General features: G+C 39.2%; 1 protein-coding gene across 1 annotated transcript in view; it reads left to right on the forward strand.

Annotated features, from left to right (window-relative positions):
* The first annotated feature begins 3,656 nt into the window (after positions 1 to 3,656).
* The window catches only part of prkn (parkin RBR E3 ubiquitin protein ligase), a 125,837-nt gene continuing 110,056 nt past the window's right edge, over positions 3,657 to 19,437 (forward strand). The window contains exon 1 of the mRNA XM_017464758.3: positions 3,657 to 3,767. Within this exon, the coding sequence (XP_017320247.1) occupies positions 3,761 to 3,767 (7 nt within the window). The 5' untranslated portion in view covers positions 3,657 to 3,760. The remainder of the gene's footprint in view (positions 3,768 to 19,437) is intronic.

Consider the following 19,437-nt stretch of genomic DNA (forward strand, 5'->3'; position numbering starts at 1 on the left):
ATGCTATGCTCAACGTGGGAGTAATCAAGGAGTCCAACAGTCATGGGAGCAGCAGGGTCAGTCAATTTTTGTGTGGACTTTAGAAAAATGTAACACATAAATTTGACACATACTCAATGCCCCGCATTCATGAACTCCCTGATCAGTTAGGTACGGCTCACTTTTATTCAACACTGCACTTTCTGACAGGGGGTATTGGCAGATTCTCTTGACTCCAATATCCCAAAAAAACAGCCTTTATCACTCCATTTGGGTTACACCAATTTGTCACCCTTCTGTTTGGTTTGTTTGGAGCCCCAGTGATGTTTCAACATCTCATGGACAGAATGGACAGAACCTGCACAATGCATATGCCGCTGCTTATTTAGATGACATAATCATTTACAATAATGATTAGCAGCAGCATTTACAACATCTGAGAGCTGTCCTGAGATCACTGAGATGGGCAGGGCTCACAGCAAATCCAAAAAAGTGTGCAATTGGATGGGTAGTATGTATGGTGTCTGGGGTTCCACTTGGGCCATGGGCAGGCATATCCCCGAATTGATAAGAGCACTGACTGCATCTTGCCCACGTCCCAAGTCCAAAAAGGGAGTGAGGCAGTTCTTCAGGCTGACTGGCTTTTATCGGAGGTTTGTTCCTAATTTTTCAGACGTCACCAGCCTGCTGACTGATCACACCAAAAAGGAAGCACCAGATCAACTACATGCCAGACAGATCTCAGGCCTGAGGGGGTTGAACCAGCAGGTAAAGTGGGATGATTCTCACCTGTGTCTTATTACTGCCAGTCTACTTATGTGTGTTTCTTTGTGCTTTCAGTAACTGCTGTAACCAGAGAGAGAGTGGCATAGCAGGCAGAACACCCACCCACACACACACACACACACACACACGTCAGCGGAGTGTGAACTTGAACCTTATATACGGTGAAAGCTGTAAACTAGCTCTGTTGGTTTGTCCTTTTTGCTTGCGTTTTATGAAAGCATGCTGAAAAGTGAGGTGAGAATAAGTGAGGAACTCTGCTGAAATTCCGCCAGCCTTCCGAGTCTTCCTTTGTACCCATACACAATAGGTTTTCAAAAAAACTGAACATCAGAAAAGCTGTTGGTCCGGACCACAACTCCCCCTCCACAATCAAGCACTGCACTGATCACCTGGCACCAATCTTCACAGACCTAATTAATGAATACCTTTATTTATGTATTGTTACAGCGTGCTTCAAGACCTCCACAATCATCCTGATACCCAAAAAAGCCAAGATCACTGACCTCAATGACTACAGACCTGTTGCCTTAACATCTGTTCTGATGAAGTCATTTGAGTGCCTCATCCTATGTTCTGCTCCATCCCTTGCAGTTCACTTACAGAGCCAACAGGTCTGTGCATAATGCCGTCAACATGGGTCTTCATTACATTCACCAACATCTGGACACTCCTAGGGCTTATGCAAGGATTCTGTTTGTGGACTCATTCCAGAACTGCTGGAAAACAAGCTGGCCTCCTGCAACCTGAATATGTCACTGGATTACAAACTTTTTCACAAACAGGTAGCAGTATGGGAGGATGGAAGGTCACATGTCTGGCCCCCTGACCCTGGGGCTCCACAAGGGTGTGTGCTTTCCCCTTTGCTCTTCTCATTATACCCAAATGATTGCATCTCTAGTGACCCATCTGTTAAACTCATTAAGTTTGCAGATGACACCAGTCTGATTGGCCTCATTTCCAACAATTACTAGAGGTGGCACCCCTAACAACCTGGACCTCAACACACAGAAAACACAGGAGATGGTCAATGAGTTTAGGAGGAAAATGCCAGCACACTTCACACTGAACCTAAATAGCCCAGTTGTCAGCACAGCACAGTCGTTCAAATTTTTGGGCACTCTTATGTCATGGAACGTGAAATGGGAAGACAACATCACTTCCATTAAAAAGAAGGTCCAGCAGCGAGTTTTCTTCCTGCAACTGCTAAAGAAGCATAAACTCACATAAAAAATACTGATACAGTTTTAGACAGTCATCATTGAATCGATTCTAACATCATCTGTAACCTGAAGACCCTTGGCTGCAGCCTACCATCCTTATAGGACTTATACCTTACAGGACCTATACCTAGCCAGGGTAGGAATCATCCACAAAATATTGTAACTGAACTTACACACCCCGTTAACCACCCTTTCCAGAAACTTCCCTCTGGCAGATGCTTACTGGTCAGTAAAAACAAGACCAACGATACAGATTCAGCTTATTTCCAAAAGCTGTAACAATTATCAACAAACTCTAAATCACACTCCCACTTCTCAAGACACTCTTGCACATTCTCCTGCACCTTTGCACATCCTTTTTGTGCAGTTACACTTTTGTTCTTCCCATGCTCTTTTATGTGTCTGTGTGTGTGTGTGTGTGTGTATGTATGTTTTGTTGGATGCTGTATGTTGTCTCTATATGTCTGCAAAATGTACCAAGACAAATTCCTTGTACATGTGCTTGGCAAAGTAAAGTGATTCTGAATAGTATTAGGTGCTGGAAGTTGTGGCTGTCTAGGACGTAAAGGTGGTGGAGCAGGCAGTGGTGGAACTAGAGTTTTATACATGGAGTGGGCAGGGGGTGGCCAAGGCTACTTCAGGGGGTGTCAGAAAATTAGTGTGTATTTTCTAAAAACATGTTAAATTGTTTTAAAAAATAAATAAATAAATGATTAAATAAAAGATCACTGTCCCTGATGTGGGTAACATTACATCACAAAAGTTAGGGTGACCATATTCTGGTTTTCCAAAAAGAGGACACTTTTTTTTTCACGTCTTACTAGCATTAAAAACAGTGTTACTATGAATGCAGATTTTAAAGTGCACCTATTATGGTTTTTCACATATGATCTTTCATTTAGTGTGTTATAGAGCTGTTTGTGAATGTAAAAACGTCTGCAAAGTTTCAAAAATCAAAGCGCACGACAAACAGTGTTATAGACTACCAAAAGAAGGAACCGATTCTGAACAGCTGAACCGAGTCCTTAGTAATTCCAGACTTTACTTCCTGTACTAACCTATGTAGGTTTGTAACAAAAAGCCCCGCCTCTGGTTTTCATTGGCTGCTCATGAACAGAAGGAGCTGAAACTCATAATGGTAGTGAGGGTTTCCTTTTTGAAACAAGCTGACAGTGGTAGACCAATCACAACACACTAGGACATCTGACCAATCAGAGCAGAGTATGCTCTCTGAAAGGAGGAGTTTAAAATTAATCCTTTAGAAGAATCATTTAACGAGTCAATTGTGACACTGGGGGAAAAAAAGTAATGCTGCAATTTAAATTGTGAGCACATTAAAGTGTTTTTTGATTTTGGATGCATGTAAATCTATTGTATGAGACATTTAAAACAAAATTAGGCATGTTTTAAAACCATAATAGGTGCATGCACTTTAATACACTGAAAAAGACTATTAGCACTATTAGCATCACACACACACACACACACACACACACACACATATATATATATATATATATATATATATATATATATATATATATATATATATATATATATATATTCCTACATTCTTCTTAATGTCCATGGAATAAAATAAGATATTAGATGCAACAAGTGTACTTCTGCAAGAAGGGGATTAGTTTTCCCGAGAGACTACTTTTCCCAAAATCCTTTTCGGCGCCGCGCATGCTCACTGTGTCATCCACCTTTAAAAACGTCAACAAACACAAACCTCACCTCGTGCTCAAGCTGAGTTCTCTCCCGTCTCCGGTATGATCGGTAAGTCTCTGAATGGCGTTATTCTGATCCTTTCTTGGCACCATTTGTGTTCATCTGTGACATTCAACTGAACCGAGTCTGGCTGTGTGTGATAAACAGCACAATAACACGCACCTCACCTTCCACCTCCAAATAACTATACCGTGATGTTACTCATTTTGTTTGTTGGCTTGTAATGTTCGGGGCGGAGGAATGGACAGAAAATGCGCTGACAGAAGCCATTAAATCAGTCAGTCAGTGTAAAAAATCTGCCGGTTTGTGACATTTTGCAGCGCGCTCCACTTTCACATCTCGCGAGAGTTTCAGGTTTTCTTCCGGTCAGTAATGAGAAGAGAGCTGGTGTCACTCAAACGCGCTTTACATTGGCAGGGTGCTTGAAAGTTTGTGAACCCTTTAGAATTGTTTATATATCTGCATAAATATGACGGGGGGGAACAACTTTCAGACATTCAAGCAAGTCCTAAAAGATGAAAAAGAGAACCCAATTAAACAAATGAGACAAAAATATTATACTTGGTCATTTACTTATTGAGGAAAATGATCCAATATTACTCTTGCCAAAATCACTCTAAGAGCAAGATGTAATAGTCTGTGAGGTGACAAAAGGAATTCAGGGTAACTTCTAAGCAGCTAAAGGTCTCTCTTACAATGGCTAATGTTAATGTTCATGAGTCCACCATCAGGAGAACACTGAACAACAATATTGTGCATGGCAGTGTGGCAAGGAGAAAGCCACTGTTCTCCAAAAAGAACACTGCTGCCTGTCTACAGTTTGCTAAAGATCACATGGATAAGCCAGAAGGCTATTAGAAAAATGTTCTGTGGACAGATGAAACCAAAATACATTGACATTCCAGCATAAGAATCCTTAACTCATCGGTGAAACATGGTGGTGGTAGTATCATGGTTTGGGCCTGTTTTGCTGCATCTGGGCCAGGATGACTTGCCATCATTGATGGAACAATGAATTCTGAAGTATACCAGCAAATTCTAAAGGAAAATATCAGGATATCTGTCCATGAACTGAATCTCGAAAGAAAGACTCATACCACTGCACATGCACTAACTCAGTAAGACTCCGTACTACTGCACACTGCACTTTACATACACACTTTTGGCCATATGGTGTATGTGCACACATGCCCATCACATCCATATGTGGGCCTTCCCCAAACTGTTGTCACAAAGTTGGAAACTCAAGTGTCTATAATGTCATTATATATGCTGTAGCATTAAGAATTTCCCTTCACTGGAACTGAGGGGCCCAAATCTGTTCCAGCATGACAATGCCCCTGTGCACAAAGCGAGGTCAATGAAGACATGGTTTACCATGATTGGTGTTGAAGGACTCGAGTGCCCTGCACTGATCCCTGAGCTCAATCCCATTGAACACTTTGGGGATGAATTGGAACACCACCGAGGCCTCCTCCATCACTACCTAACATCTTGTCCTCTTAATGCTGAATAAGCACAAATTCCTACAGCATTAGTTCCAAAATGTAGTGGAAATCCTTCTCAGAAGAGTGAAGGCTGTTACTGCAGCAAAGGGGTAACAGCTCAACATGGTTTGGGATTCAGATGTCCACATACTTTTGGCCGTATACCGTAAATCTGTACTGAGGGGGACCTCAGTATTTTCCCCATACTGATTTCTTCTGTTTTTGTGTATGTCTCATACTAAATTGTTTCAGAAATTAAAACAAGATCTTAGATAAAACAAAGGCAACATGAGTAAACACAAAATACATTTTTTCAATGATAATGTTATTTATTGAAGCAAGATAAATATCCAACTGGGCCTGTGTGAAAATATTTGCCCCCAGAAGTTACTAAGTCCCCAAATCTATGAAACTGCATTCATAATGGGGTTCCGCTGGACTAGACGCAACCAGGCCTGATTACTGCAAACCTTGTTCAGTCAAATCAACACTTAAATAGAACTTTTTCAACAGCATGTTGGTTAAAAGGTCTTACCCAGTAACACGCTATTCAAAATTGAAAGAAATTCCAGAAATGATGAGGAAGAAGGTGATTGAAATGCATCAGTCTGGGAAAGGTTACAAAGCTATTTCGAATGCTCTGGGACCCCACAGGTCCACAGTGAGAGCCATTATCTCCAAAGGGAAAAACTCAGCACAGTAGTGAACCTTCCCAGAAGTGGCCAACCTTCCAATATTCCTCCAAAATCACAACAATGATTCATCCAGCAAGTCACAAATGACAGAATTTCACAAAAAGAACATCATACCTATGGTCAAGCATGGTGGTGGAAGTGTGATAGTCTGGAGATGCTTTGCTGCTTCAGGGCCTGGGCAACTTGCAGTAATTGAAGAAAACATGAATTCTGCTCTTTACTAGAAAATCCTAAAGGAGCATGTCCGGTCTTCAGTCCGTAATTTGAAACTCAAGCACAGCTGTATTATGCAGCAAGACAATCAGTACGTTTACCTTCACAACAATAATTAATATTAATTGGTTAATATTTAATTGGGTTAAATATTAACCCAATTAAGACGATACTCTGATTAAGAAACTAAAATGTAAACAGCAATTTTTAATTACCTTATCCGATTAAGGTCATACTCGTAGTAAATACAAATCGAATTAAGACGTGGAGTATTCCTGTTTTAGTCGCATTATCGACATGTACACACCTTAACACATTAATCACATTATTAAAGTTGTGTGAGAGTTTTCACCGCATTTTGTGACAGGACACATTCACACACGGCAGTGCTCAACTGTTTGACGGCAAAAAAGAGAGCATGGCTGCATCCAAAACTTACTATAGGTCTGTAGTAGGACAAATACATGTATCTCGGCTACTATATAGACGGTAAGTATGCGCTTTGGGACGCAGCCCACAGTTTCACAGCATGACAAATAATTAACCGCATTTGAAGCGTTCGTAAAAATTTTAAATAAAAACACCCAAAACTGTATACGGTACCATAACAAAGATAAACTGTATGTTGTTGCGTGAAATTCTGGTGGGAACGTCAGACGGTGTGGCGCGGTGACCTGACGTGTGCTGTTAATCAAACTATGTTCTATAACATGTAAAACGGGAACATGAAAGGAGTATTCTAAAAGTGACTCATGTAAACACCTTAATCACAATATTGTCTTACTCAGAGTAAGGTCAATAATTAGATTACTGCTGTCCATGTAAACGTAGTCAGTGATGCAAAGCATAGGAGTAAGTCCTAGTGAAAGACTGATCTCCACTTATTGGAAGCGTTTCGTTGCAGTTATTACTGCTAAAGATGGCACAAGAAGAGTTTAAGTTTAAGGTGGCTTTTAGTTTTTCACATGGCTGATAGGTGTTGGACAATGTTGTTTTGCTTCAATAAAAAAAAAGTTTACTCAGGTTGCCTTTGTTTGATGATGTATTTTGTTTGGAGATCTGAAACTGTTTAGTATAAGATGCACACAAAACAGAAAAATGCTTTTATTTTATTTTTATTTATTAAAATAAAAATGCTTTTATTTATTTTAGTAGTCTCTTTTCCCTCCTATTCTATCCTGTGCCTAAAACCCTGAACAAGCCATTATGGAAACAACTGTGTAGCTTGTGTAATGGACAGGGTTAGGATCCTCCTTGTTTTTATAGTATTTTTGCACAACATTCAGGAGATCTGGCCGATAATGCATGTAAACAAATCAATAAATCATTCATTCAGACCTCTTGGCAAGTGAAATGTATCTACTATTTCTTATTGTAAGATTACAGTAAACTAAATATATGATTAAACCTATTTCTAGGCCATTCTTTTTTTTAATAATTTCAAGCTTGAAATAGTCTTGTTCTATTGGCAGATGTCCTTTTCTAATTTTAAACTAATAAGATAATTTATAGCTTGGTATTAGTAAAAGCATCTTAAATCAGGCTTAATAGTGTTATATTTGATTTATAATGATCTCATAATGGGAAATATTAGACAAATATGCTCATATTCAAGATATATTCACTATCATGTTTTGCAGTGCAGATGTACAAGATGTACAACCCATTGAAGCTGTGTCCTTGCCTCTCGCATCCTGTTGCTTGGATAGGTGCCGGATTCACCGCATCCCCGACCTGGATAAAGCGGTTACTGAAAATTAATGAATTATACTTAAAGCCATCATAACTTTAAGTAGCCAGCACAAAAGTTGTCTTTTCTTGTGTCTCTTTAAAATGTAACGAATGGCCGTAACTGGAAGGCACTTGTACGGAGAGCCTGTCCCTCCCTAAGGAGCTTCAGACTCTAAAGAAAGACATATCGATTATGTCTTTGTTGTGCGTCTGAGATGTCAGGCATTTGCTGATCACTGCAAGGCAGGGATTTGGTCTGATAGAACTGACTGGTGCTTGTCTTAGAAAATGGGAATGAATTGAGCAAAATACCTTCACCCTCGGGCTGTGCGCTGTCTGCAGTGACAATGATGTCTCTCCCAGGAATCTTGTCACATAAATGCGATTTTACATTAACTCTGCTTCCTAGTGTATTAAGTGCATGACGGAGCAAATTATCACACTATTGGTGCCTAAATGTTCGGGGAAATTGGAATAATGCAGTTACCCTGGAGCAAGTTTGTTGAAGCTGCCGGATAGAGTGTTGGGAATTTTATGCCAGCTTATATTTTATACTTCATAGATACCAAGACGTACACTCTGTACAAAAATAAATTGATATGTCCCTTATGGACACCATAATTCCAAAGGCTGACTTGAATAGAATTTAGAGTGTCTTAAATTAAAACTTTATATATATCATGCAGGTCTTTTTTTTTCTTATTTTACAACAAAATGTATGTGTTAATTTGCCTTTGCCATGGCTGGAAGCTAGTAGTATACTAGTTGGTCACACTTGAGAGAAAGTTACAACAAATTAAACACAGTGACTTGATAAGATGTTAAAAAAATCTAGAATAAATGACCCAATAAACAATGGAAAACTAGTAATTTTTACTGTGTATTTGTTGCTTTTTACTGTGTATTTGTTGCTTTTGTCCCAATTATGATAATAGAAAGCATTGTAGCTTGTGCTCTAAGCTTTTGTCCAAATAAATCACACTGAACCGAGAACCAAAATCCAATCCTACCACATTTCTCACTGAAGCCATGATCACTGAAAATTCTGTTCTATAGAAAATAAAATAAAACAAGTGTTTCCATGAAAGTAGTGGCCAAAAATGGCTCATCAGATTACATACAGTAACTGTAAAACCGCTCAGTCTACTGAAATGAAAGGAGCAAGTGTTACAGATGAGTGCTAGTGTAAGGATTTAAGATGTAGAAAATATCAGAGATTGTCAGAGAATAGGAAAATGTATGAGTCAAAGTGACTGTTCAGTTGAATGTGACACACTGGAACACGAGGTAAACAAGGTGAAAGTGTTCATGAAAGTTTTTATACAAGACCTAGCAGCATCGCCACTGGATTTATCCAAAATCACTAGGTAGTTACTACAGTGCTGTGAAAAAGTATTTGTCCCATCCTAATTTCTTCTGTTTTTGCGTATATCTCATACTAAATAGTTTTAGATTTTCAAAGGAAATAGAACATAAAACAAAGGCAACATGTGTAAACATACAATATAATTGTGTGTTTTTTTTTAACAAAAAAGTTATCCTATAGCCCCCTAAAAAACACCTACCGTATCACTAATGTGAAAAACGAATACCCCCCTTAAATTTAAAATCTGGTTGTGTCACCTTTAGCAGCAATAACTGCAACCAAACGCTTTCAATAACTGAAGATCAGTCTTTCACAGCGTGGTGGTGGAATTTTGGCACTCTTCTTTAATTCAGCCACCCTGGAGGGTTTGATTAAGTCCACTCCAAAACTTTCATTTAGCTTTTCTTTTGAGCCATTCAGAGGTGGATTTACTCCTACGCTTTGGATCATTGTCTTGCTGCATAATCCAGTTGCACTTGAGTTTCAACTTAGATAAAGAAGACCAGACATTCTCCTTTAGGATTTTCTGATAGAGAGCAGAATTCATGTTTCCCTCAATTACTGCAATTATTGCTGTCTTCCAAACAGTTTCATCTAGGTGTGTCTTGGCAAAATTCAGATGAGCCTTAATGTTCTTCTGGGTTAGCAGTAGTTTTCACCTCGCCACTCTTCCGTGGATGCCATTTTTGCCCAGTGTCTTTCTGATAGTGTAGTCATGAACCTTTATTATTGCAAGAGAGGCCTGTAGGTCCTTGATGTCCTTGGCTCTATTGCGACTTCCTGGGTGAATCGTTGCTGTGCTCTTGGAGGAATTTTGGAAGGTCAGCCACTTCTGGGAAAGTTCACTACTGTGCCAAGTTTTATCCGTTTGGAGATAATGGATCTCACTGTGGTTCTTTGAGTCCCATAGCCTTTGAAATAGCTTTGTAACCCTTCACAGTCTGATGTATTTGCCTTTGTTTTATCTTAGATTTCATTTTAATTTCTGAAACAATTTATGATATAGACAAAAACAAAAGAAATCAGAAAAAAAACAGAAAAAAAACCCCCTTTTCAAGGCACTGTAGGTGATTACTATGTAGTTTGTATGTGTGTGGGCAAACTTGGACAGTGGTGTCCAATCTTATCTGCAAAGGGCTGGTGTGGCTGTAGGATTTTGTTCCAACCAGTCAGGCGCAAAGCTGGTTGGAACAAAACCTGCAGCCACACTGTTCCTTTGTGGATAGGATTGGACACCCCGGAACTAGAAATGAGGTTGTTTGGCTGGCTTAATTTCCCAAATGCTTCACCTGTTCCTTATATGATTACCACAGACACAAGCAATACTCATTTCCATGTGTTGGTGAATTGATCACCGGTGTATGTGGAGGACAAAAAGAAAATCACTGATATTGATCTTAGTCAAGCTAAAATCTTAAAAGCCATATACAGTCCCCTCCAGAAGTATTGGAACAGCGGGGCTTGTTCATTTGTTTTGTTATATACTGAAGGCATTCGGGTTTGAGATCAAAAGATGAGTGAGATGATGGATCAGAATTTCGGTTTTCATTTCCTGATATTACACCACCTTTGGTTTCAGACCATGCAATATTTTTAGGTAAGCAAAAATACTGGAACAGATGGTCTTAAAGTAAATAACACTTAATATAACATGCTTGCAATAACTGGATCAAGTCGATGACCCACTGGCATCACCAAACTGTTGCATTCTTCTTTTGTGATACTTTTTCCAGGCTTTTTCAACAGCTTCTTTTAGTTGTTGTTTGTTTTGGTGGTTTCTCCCTTCAGTCTCTTCCTCAGGAGGTGAAATGCTGCTCAATTGAGTTATGGTCTGGTGATTGACTTTGCCAGTCTAAAACCATCTACTTTTTTCCCCCCTGACGAAGTCCTTTCTTGTGTTGGCAGTGTGTTTTGGGTCATTATCTTGCTGCATGATGAAGTTCCTCCCAATTAGATTGGATGCATGTCTCTGTAAATTGGCAGACAGAATGTTTCTGTAGACTTTTGAATTCATTCTCCTGCTACCATCATGATTTAGACCATCAGTAAAGATTAGTGAGCCTCTTTCAGAAGCACTCATGAAATCCGAAGCAGAATTCAGAAGCAGACCATGACACTACCTCCACCATTCTTGACCGATGAGCTTGTATGTTTTGGCTCATGAACAGATTTTTTTTTTCTTTATTTGAGCTTTGGCTCTTTCATTACTTTGGAGGTTAATCTTGGTTTCAGAACTTTTGTGGCTCATCTCTGTATTTCTTTGCATCTTGTGGTATGGCCTCCATATTTCTGCTCTCATCTTTGAACGATGGACTGTGATACCTTCGTCCCTGCCCTGTGGAGGTTGTTGGTGATGTTGCTGACTATTGTTTTGGGGTTTTTCTTCATAGCTCTCAGTGTTTGTCATCAACTGCTGTTGTTTTCTTTGGCCAGTCTGTTTGATGTCTGGTTGTTAGTGCATCAGTGGTTTCTTTCTTTTTCCAGGCATTCCACATTGTTTTATTGGCTATGCCCAAATATTTCCTACTTTCCTCAGCTTCAAAATGGCTGGCTTTTCTGCCGTAGACCGCTCTCTGGTCTTCATGTTGGTTTATCCTTTTTAACAACAAATGCAGTTTGTCACAGGTGAAACCCAGTGCTCAAACCAAGAGTAAACATTCAGAGCTATTAATTGTTTAAACAATCTAACGGGGCACTCCTAGGCAGCAAACGCCTGTCAGTCACGTGTTCCAATATTTTTGATAACTTGAAAAGTAGGTAGGTTCAAACAAATGGTGCCATGTTGTAAGTTACTTAAGAAATCTAGATGTAAACATCAGGACATGCAAACTAAAATTTTGATTTATTATCTTATATTTATCTTTTGATCTCAAGCCCAAATGTGTTAAGTGTATAGCAAAAACAAAAGAATTAGATTGGCCTTGCCGATACTATTGGAGGGGACTGTAGATGAAGAGTCGAGCTGAAAGTGTGCTGTAAGTACTGGTACTGTTTTGTACAATTTTGGTGTAACACAGCCACATTTTTTTCACTAGGCAGTGTTCTGAAATTTGATTTGCTGTTTGGAGCTGAATGCTTTTTGGAAGACATGCTCATCACTGCAAGACAGATGAGGAGAATTGGAACTTGTCATTTTGCTACACAGTACTCTTTTGCCCTTGTAATTGATTCCCAGTGTTTAAAGAAGGTCCCATTCGAGGTAATGGCAGTTGTGACTGCACATGTACATCAGAACCCTTGTGAGAGGTTTATTTCAAATTTGGCAGTACTCCTTACGTCAACGCCGGTTGCTCTGCCAAGATCACGCCTTGAAATTAACAGTTCACTGTGATTAATAGCTGTTAAGTTCAAGGACTTGAATTCTAGTATTTAATTTTATCAGTTCATGCACCTAATGCACCACCATCCACTTACAAGTATTTATGCGCCACTAGGGCTTTCCATCATTAGCTGCTAGTCGAATGATATGGCAGGATTTATTGCAGTCTTGTCACACTTAAGTCAGAGTAACATGCAACTGCTACTCCTACCTTTGACTCAGATTGAGCAGAAGCAGATTTTTTCCACTATTTAAATTGCAAGTGACAGGCTTCTGTCATTTCTGCTCATGAGGTGGTAGTTTATTTGCTAATGTCTGCACCAGAGGGTTTTTTTTATGACATTGTATCTTTTTCATTTATTTTGGTTGGTTTCACTTTGCAGCAATTTTCAAGCCCAACAAATTCCTTGTCTGCATGAGTGTTCTTTGACTGCTCTGGAATTTGGCGGCATGTGTTTTGATGGACGCTCCGTATAGGTTTGCATTAAGGCTTGTTTTTCCTCTGCAGTTTATGTAGGTATATTTTTTTATGCCTTGTGGCTTCGGGTTAGCATGTTATCGCAAGAATAAGTGTTGAATGTTTATAGGATTTCTCTGGAAATATCATTGTAACCAGCAGATGAACTGATTAGATTTTGTATTGATCCAAACAGTGTCAAATGTCTAAAATAGTTTTTCTTCAATAGCCTCCTTCCTCTTGATCTCTCATGCATGAGTGGTTGAATGTTTATAGGATTTCTATGGAATCATCATTGTAACCAGCAGAGCACCTGATTAGATTTCTGAACCACACAGGGTCAAAGTCACAGCAAGGTCAAAATAGGCTTGAAATAGTTTTTCTTCAATAGTTTCCTTTCTGTTTGACGTATATTTTAAGGGTATTTGAGGCAGACAGATTTGTAACAAGAAGGACTGGATTTGTTGGTAGCAGAGGCATTCTCTGTCAATGTTGTTGGCCTCTATGTTTACTACAGATAGAGTCCAACCTTGAAGCACAACACCTGCATGTACTAGACAAGGACAGAGTTTGTTCAGCCGGCAGCTAAACAATTTTCTACTGTCTTATCCAAGTGTGCCACATGCAACAAACATTTTACCTGTGACACCTAATGAAAAAACAGCTGTAGTGTTTCATTCTGCTCAAACCCATCAGGACTTTTTCAACAGCACAAAGCTCAAACTAAAAGACTGGACTCCATATTCTGACATGTAACTATAAGACTGGGAAAAAATAGATTCCTGCAATAGTCAGTGCACAAACAGGCCTGGTGTCATACGCTGTAGGATAAAATGTGGAGGAGTCATACAGATCAGCTCCTACTGGGAGTCACCTTTGAAGTAGGTGTATAACACAATGACTACGTTTACATGGACAGCATTAATCTAATTATTGACTTTAATCTGAGTAAGATAATAATGTGATTGAGGTGTTTACATGAGTTGCTTTTAGAATACTCCTTTCATGTACCTGTTTTACATGTTATAGAACATGATTAGATAAACAGCCCGCGTCATTACGTCACCGCGCCACGCCGTCCGACGTCCCTCCAGAATATCAACATACACTTCGTCTTCATTATGGTACCGTATACAGTTCTGGGTGTTTTTTATTAAATTTTTTTACGAACGCTTTAAGTGCAGTTAATTATTTGTCGTGCTGTAAGTGCAAATAGACAACTGCTTGAAGCCGTGGGTGTGTCCCAAATTGCGTACTTACCGTCTATATAGTAGCTAAGATACATGTATTTTTCCCCACTACAGGCCTATAGTAGCCAAGAATGTGATTTGGGACACGGCTGAACTCTCTTGTTCGTCGTAAAACGTAAAACTGCCGTGTGTGATCGTGTCCTGTCGCAAAATGCGGTGAAACGTCACACGACGTTCATAATGTGATTAAGGTGTTTACATGTCTTTAATACACGTCCATAATGCGACTAAAATAGGAGTACTCCACCTGTCTTAATTCCATTATTGCTTACTTCGATTATGACCTTAATTAGATTAAGGGAAGTAAAAATTGCTGTTTACAGGGTAGTTTCTTGGTCTTAATCGGGTTAAGAGTGGATTATTGTTGTCCATGTAAACACAGATAATGACTGTATCTGTACCTGTATCTGCTCCAGAATTTCATGTATTTGGATTTAAACCCAAAATAGGTGTGGCCTGAATGGAATGGAATTGAATTTTTTGTTGCATACACAGTCCTGTGTTCCATACTACAACAACAAAAAAAATATTCATAGTGCACCTACTATTCATATCAATATTTGTTTTAATCTGTTATCATTATGTTTTCATTTTGTATTCATTCAATCAAATGTATTCATATTTGGCTACATCCCTACTGTGAGTGAAGGAGTTACCTGTTGATACCTTGTCAGACAACTACTCCAGATATTTTAGTCATTAGCAACATATCCTAAGATTGGTGGAGAATAATTTCCTTGGGTAATTTGTGGTCTAATCTTATTTTCACGAGCAATTATGGTCCCTTGTTCTCGTTATCGTTAATATAATACAGCACCTGTAGAGGAGAGTTTTCTTTCATTGGCAGTGCATTTGAGCATTTGGTTAAGTGGTAGTATTTATCATTTAAGAGTACACATACATGCTCGCTGATGTTCATTCATGGTTACACTGGAAAGTTAAGTTTATGAATGCATGTAGCTACCAGTAAGTAGTCAGTACTATTTAATTCCACTGTTATCCAGAATATTATATTTCTGTGCCAGAATGTATATTATAGTGTAAAACCAGTGTAAGTGTTGTGTACAATTAAATTTTATTACTCCCATGGATCATATGTAGAGCATCTACTGCTAAAGGTACATTTCCACATAGAGTGACTTGCAGCAATAAAGTGACCAGAGACCAGTCATTTTCAGTGAGAGCTGGTGACTTCCAGTGGCACGAGTCCCAGTTGCGGGCCTGTCCAGTGACATGACAAAGTTGACAAAAGTTAAACTTTATGCAAATTTGGAGCTACTTGGTGCTGCGAATGCCAGTGGGAGTGAAGTGTGATCTTGCTGCCTGCGATTCTGAATTGTTTCGTTAACCCAGCCAGACCGGCGCTTGTGCTTTCATCGCAGATAGATGACTGCAGTGGGAAAGAGCATGCACTGCTTTTCCTTCATCTCTTAGGGTGTGATGCATGTACAGTGGGGTAAATATGTATTGAACACGTCAACATTTCTTTTCAGTAAATATATTTCCAATGAGGCTATTCACATGAAATTTTCACCAGACTTTGGTATTAACTCAATAAATCCACACATATAAAGAAATCCAAACATTAAAGTCCATAAATGAAGTTATGTTTAATAAAGAGGAATGACACAGGAAAAAAGTATTTGACATGCTAACTGAAATTTATTTAATACTTAGTGGAGAAGCCTTTGTTTGTAATGACAGCTTCAAGACACTTCCTGTATGAATAAATTAATGGGCCGCAGCATTCAGGTGTGATTTTGGCCCATTCTTCTAAACTTATTGTGTTTAAATCTTGTTCAATTGGATTCGAGTCAGGTGATTGACTGGGCCATTCTAACCTTGATTTATTTTCTCTGAAACCAATTGAGAGTTTCCTTGGCTGTATGCTTTGGATCGAAGGTCCACTTATGTCTCCTCATCATCATCCTGGTGGCTGGCAGCAGATTCTTCTCAAGAATCTCCCGGTAAAGGGCTCCATTCATCGTTGACAGCCAAAATGACAGCCAAGATGTTTAATTCTGCTCTCGTCTGACCAGACTACACTCTCCCAGTATTTCATAGGCTTGTCCAAATGAGTTGTGGCGAACTTTAAACAAGCTTCGACATGCCTTTTCTTTAGTAATGGAGTCTTGCGGGGTGAGCGTGAGCAGTGGGGTGCATTGCCTATTGTTTTCTCGGTGACGATGGTACCTGCTGCCTTCAAGTGTTTCTGGAGCTCTTTCCCAGTGGTCCTTGGCTCTTGGGCTACTCTTCTGACTATTCTTCTGCCTCTCTGGTCAGAAATCTTGCGAGGAGCTCCTGTGCGTGGCTGCTTTATGACGGAGTGATGTTGCTTCCACTTGTGGATAATGGCCCCAATGATGCTTACTGGAGGATTCAGAAGTTTTGAAATACATCGGTATCTGATTCCATCAATATATTTTGCAACAACAAGGTTACGAAGGTCTTGGGAGAGCGCTTTGCTTTTACTCATCATGAGATGTTTCTTGTGTGACACCTTGGTACCAAAAAAACCTTTTTACAGACCATCAATTTACTAACCTGATATTAATTTCCTCAAATAGGAGGTATAATTACTTTCTAACTACTTATAGATTTCAGCTGGTTCCTTGCCTTACCTTGCCTTGGAGAACTGCTTTTTCTTAGCGTGTTCAATACGTTTTTCCTGTGTTACTCCACTTTATTACACATAACTTTATTTATGTACTTTAATGTTGTGAATTCTTCATATTTCTGGATTTCTTGAGTTAATACTGATGTTTGGTGAAATTTCATGTGAATAACCTCACATATGAACATATATTTGCTGAAAAAAATGTTGATGCGTTCAATACTTATTTAGGCTGCAAGTGTGTGTGTATATGTATGTTTGTTTGTTTGTTTGTTTATTTATTTATGCAAGAATTAAATACAACATCGATATTGATTGGTCAAGGCCACCTATGTGATGGTCATTCTGCATGATGATTAGCTAGCAGACAAAACTCTCAATTTTTCACCAAAAAAACCCACCCAAAATCCACACCACAGGAGAATAAAATATCCTCCAGTAATCAATGTATGTGGTTACCAGCTGGTATTTTTGTCTCTGCTGCATTGCATTGGAGTATAGTAACAGTGACAGTGGATATCTTCACAAAGTGGAAGTGATCAGTGAGGTCAAGAAGGTTTGCTCCTGAACTGAGAGAGAGAAAGAGACTCGGATTCAGAGAGACAGACGCCAGTGCACTCGTGGGACAAGAGCAAGCGGGGACAGGATTATTTACTCACTGTGTTTGGAGTCGAAGGAGAGAATAAATTGCTATTGATTTCTGGCCCCTTTGCAGTTAAGTGTCTTTCCTGCCTTTGGAGTGACTTAGGGCTAAGAATAATTTCCTTTAATATGTGCCCACATTTATCTCAGGCCTTTTTCTCTGAGTGCATACAGGCACTAGTTGGTATTCAGCCCTGCAAAGTGGAGTGTAAACTGAAGTCAGTGTTTCCTCTTTAATTTAATAGCTCAGAGGTTGAGGACAGGCGAGAGGGAGTAGTTCTGTGTAGAACCGGGGAGTGTTAGGGATTTGGAATGCTGAGAAGAGGGGAACCTTATTGGACGGGAAGAGGCTGTATTAGAAGAGCGTGATTTGTGTACAGCAATGGTCTAAAGGTCTGTTACATGACAAGATTGGTGTGACATAGAGACTTGGGATCGAAGAGCCTGCTTTGATAAATGAGCTGCAAGCTTCAGTCTTCACCGGGCTGGAAATGTCTCTTCATACGAAACACTGTTAAAGTTATGTAGGTGTCACATGTCAATATGAGCCATTAAGGCATTTCTGAGTTCAGTAACTATTTGACAAAGTTAAAATAAATAAATGTTGTGCTTCAGAGGCGTACCCGTCATCCCTCCTAGCTGATAACGAAGGAATTCAACAGTTATTTTAATCATACATCAATATTCAACAGCACCTTTTGCTCCTTTATCTGTCTGAAGCTTGATATGCCTTTTCACTCATTTTTCCGTTTACCGAGTTCACCTGAGGCACACAAAAAAGGGGACCTTGAGAAATCGGGGCTTTGGCGCGTGCTGGCAGAAAGGAAATTGGTGTGTCAATCATGAGTTTTCATATCTCCAAGCAAGCCGTCATGAGAATGAGAGAAATTGATGGAGGGGAGGAAATAGGGGAAAATGGCAATAAATGAAGAACTGTGGAGAAATCGAGTAAAGGGGAAAGATACTCCTCTAGACGAGGTGAGTCCTGCTGCCTAATTACAGCAGAAGATTTTACAGCATTCTGTAACATAGAGCAGGACAATGGCTTTATTATTGTCTGTCAAATCCATTGCTAGTGTTTCTTTATTTTGGGGGCAATCCTTTAGTGACCTTGCCAGGTTTAAAATGCCATTTCCCGAATGAAGGCCTAACAGAATTCAGAAATGACAATTGGAAATATCATCTTTCATTGTATATGTAAACGTTTGTGTTGAATGTATGCAAAACTTTGCATGTGGTGTTCCATGCAGTTCGTTTTTAGAAAAATGTATTCAGCTTTATTTTAAGACAATGTAACAAAACTTTAACCTTAAACGAAAATCTTTTTTAACAAAACCACATATGCTATAATTATTGGCACCCCTAGAAATTCATATGAACAATACGTGACTGAAGAAAAGATTCCCATATATATTTTATATTTTTAAGTTGAGTGCTTAGGGACCCCCCCTCCCCACACCCCCCTAATGCTAAGATCTGAATATGGAGACGTGGTTGCCAAGGGAGAGTATACAGGATGTCCCCAAAGTCTGTGTAAATTAACACTTTTTAGGAAAATGTAAGTTTATTAACAAAACACCCTTATTTGCCAGCAATGCTGTGTCTTTTTAAAGACACATGGAGTTGTCTCTTCCACTAATAATAAACTCATGTTAACACATTTGGTGTTATACATGTAATTGCATGTTCATTGCAAAACCTTGCAACAGCTTTCCCAATCCAGCCATGAGAATGATTTCAGTACATTTTTCTTTTGTCAAAGGCATTCTTAAAAGCTATCTTGTAAAAGAGATTTAAAAAAAATTTTTTTAATAAGTATGAAAATTTTTGGAAGACATTGTGCTAAAAAGTGCTAAAAATTTTTCCATATGTATTGAGACGTTTGGGACACCCTGTATTATCCTTCCCACCCTTTGAGCATGGCCAATTATGCTTTCTTGAGTC

Source organism: Ictalurus punctatus, chromosome 3 (assembly GCF_001660625.3).
Source record: "Ictalurus punctatus breed USDA103 chromosome 3, Coco_2.0, whole genome shotgun sequence".
Taxonomy (NCBI): Eukaryota; Metazoa; Chordata; class Actinopteri; order Siluriformes; family Ictaluridae; genus Ictalurus; species Ictalurus punctatus.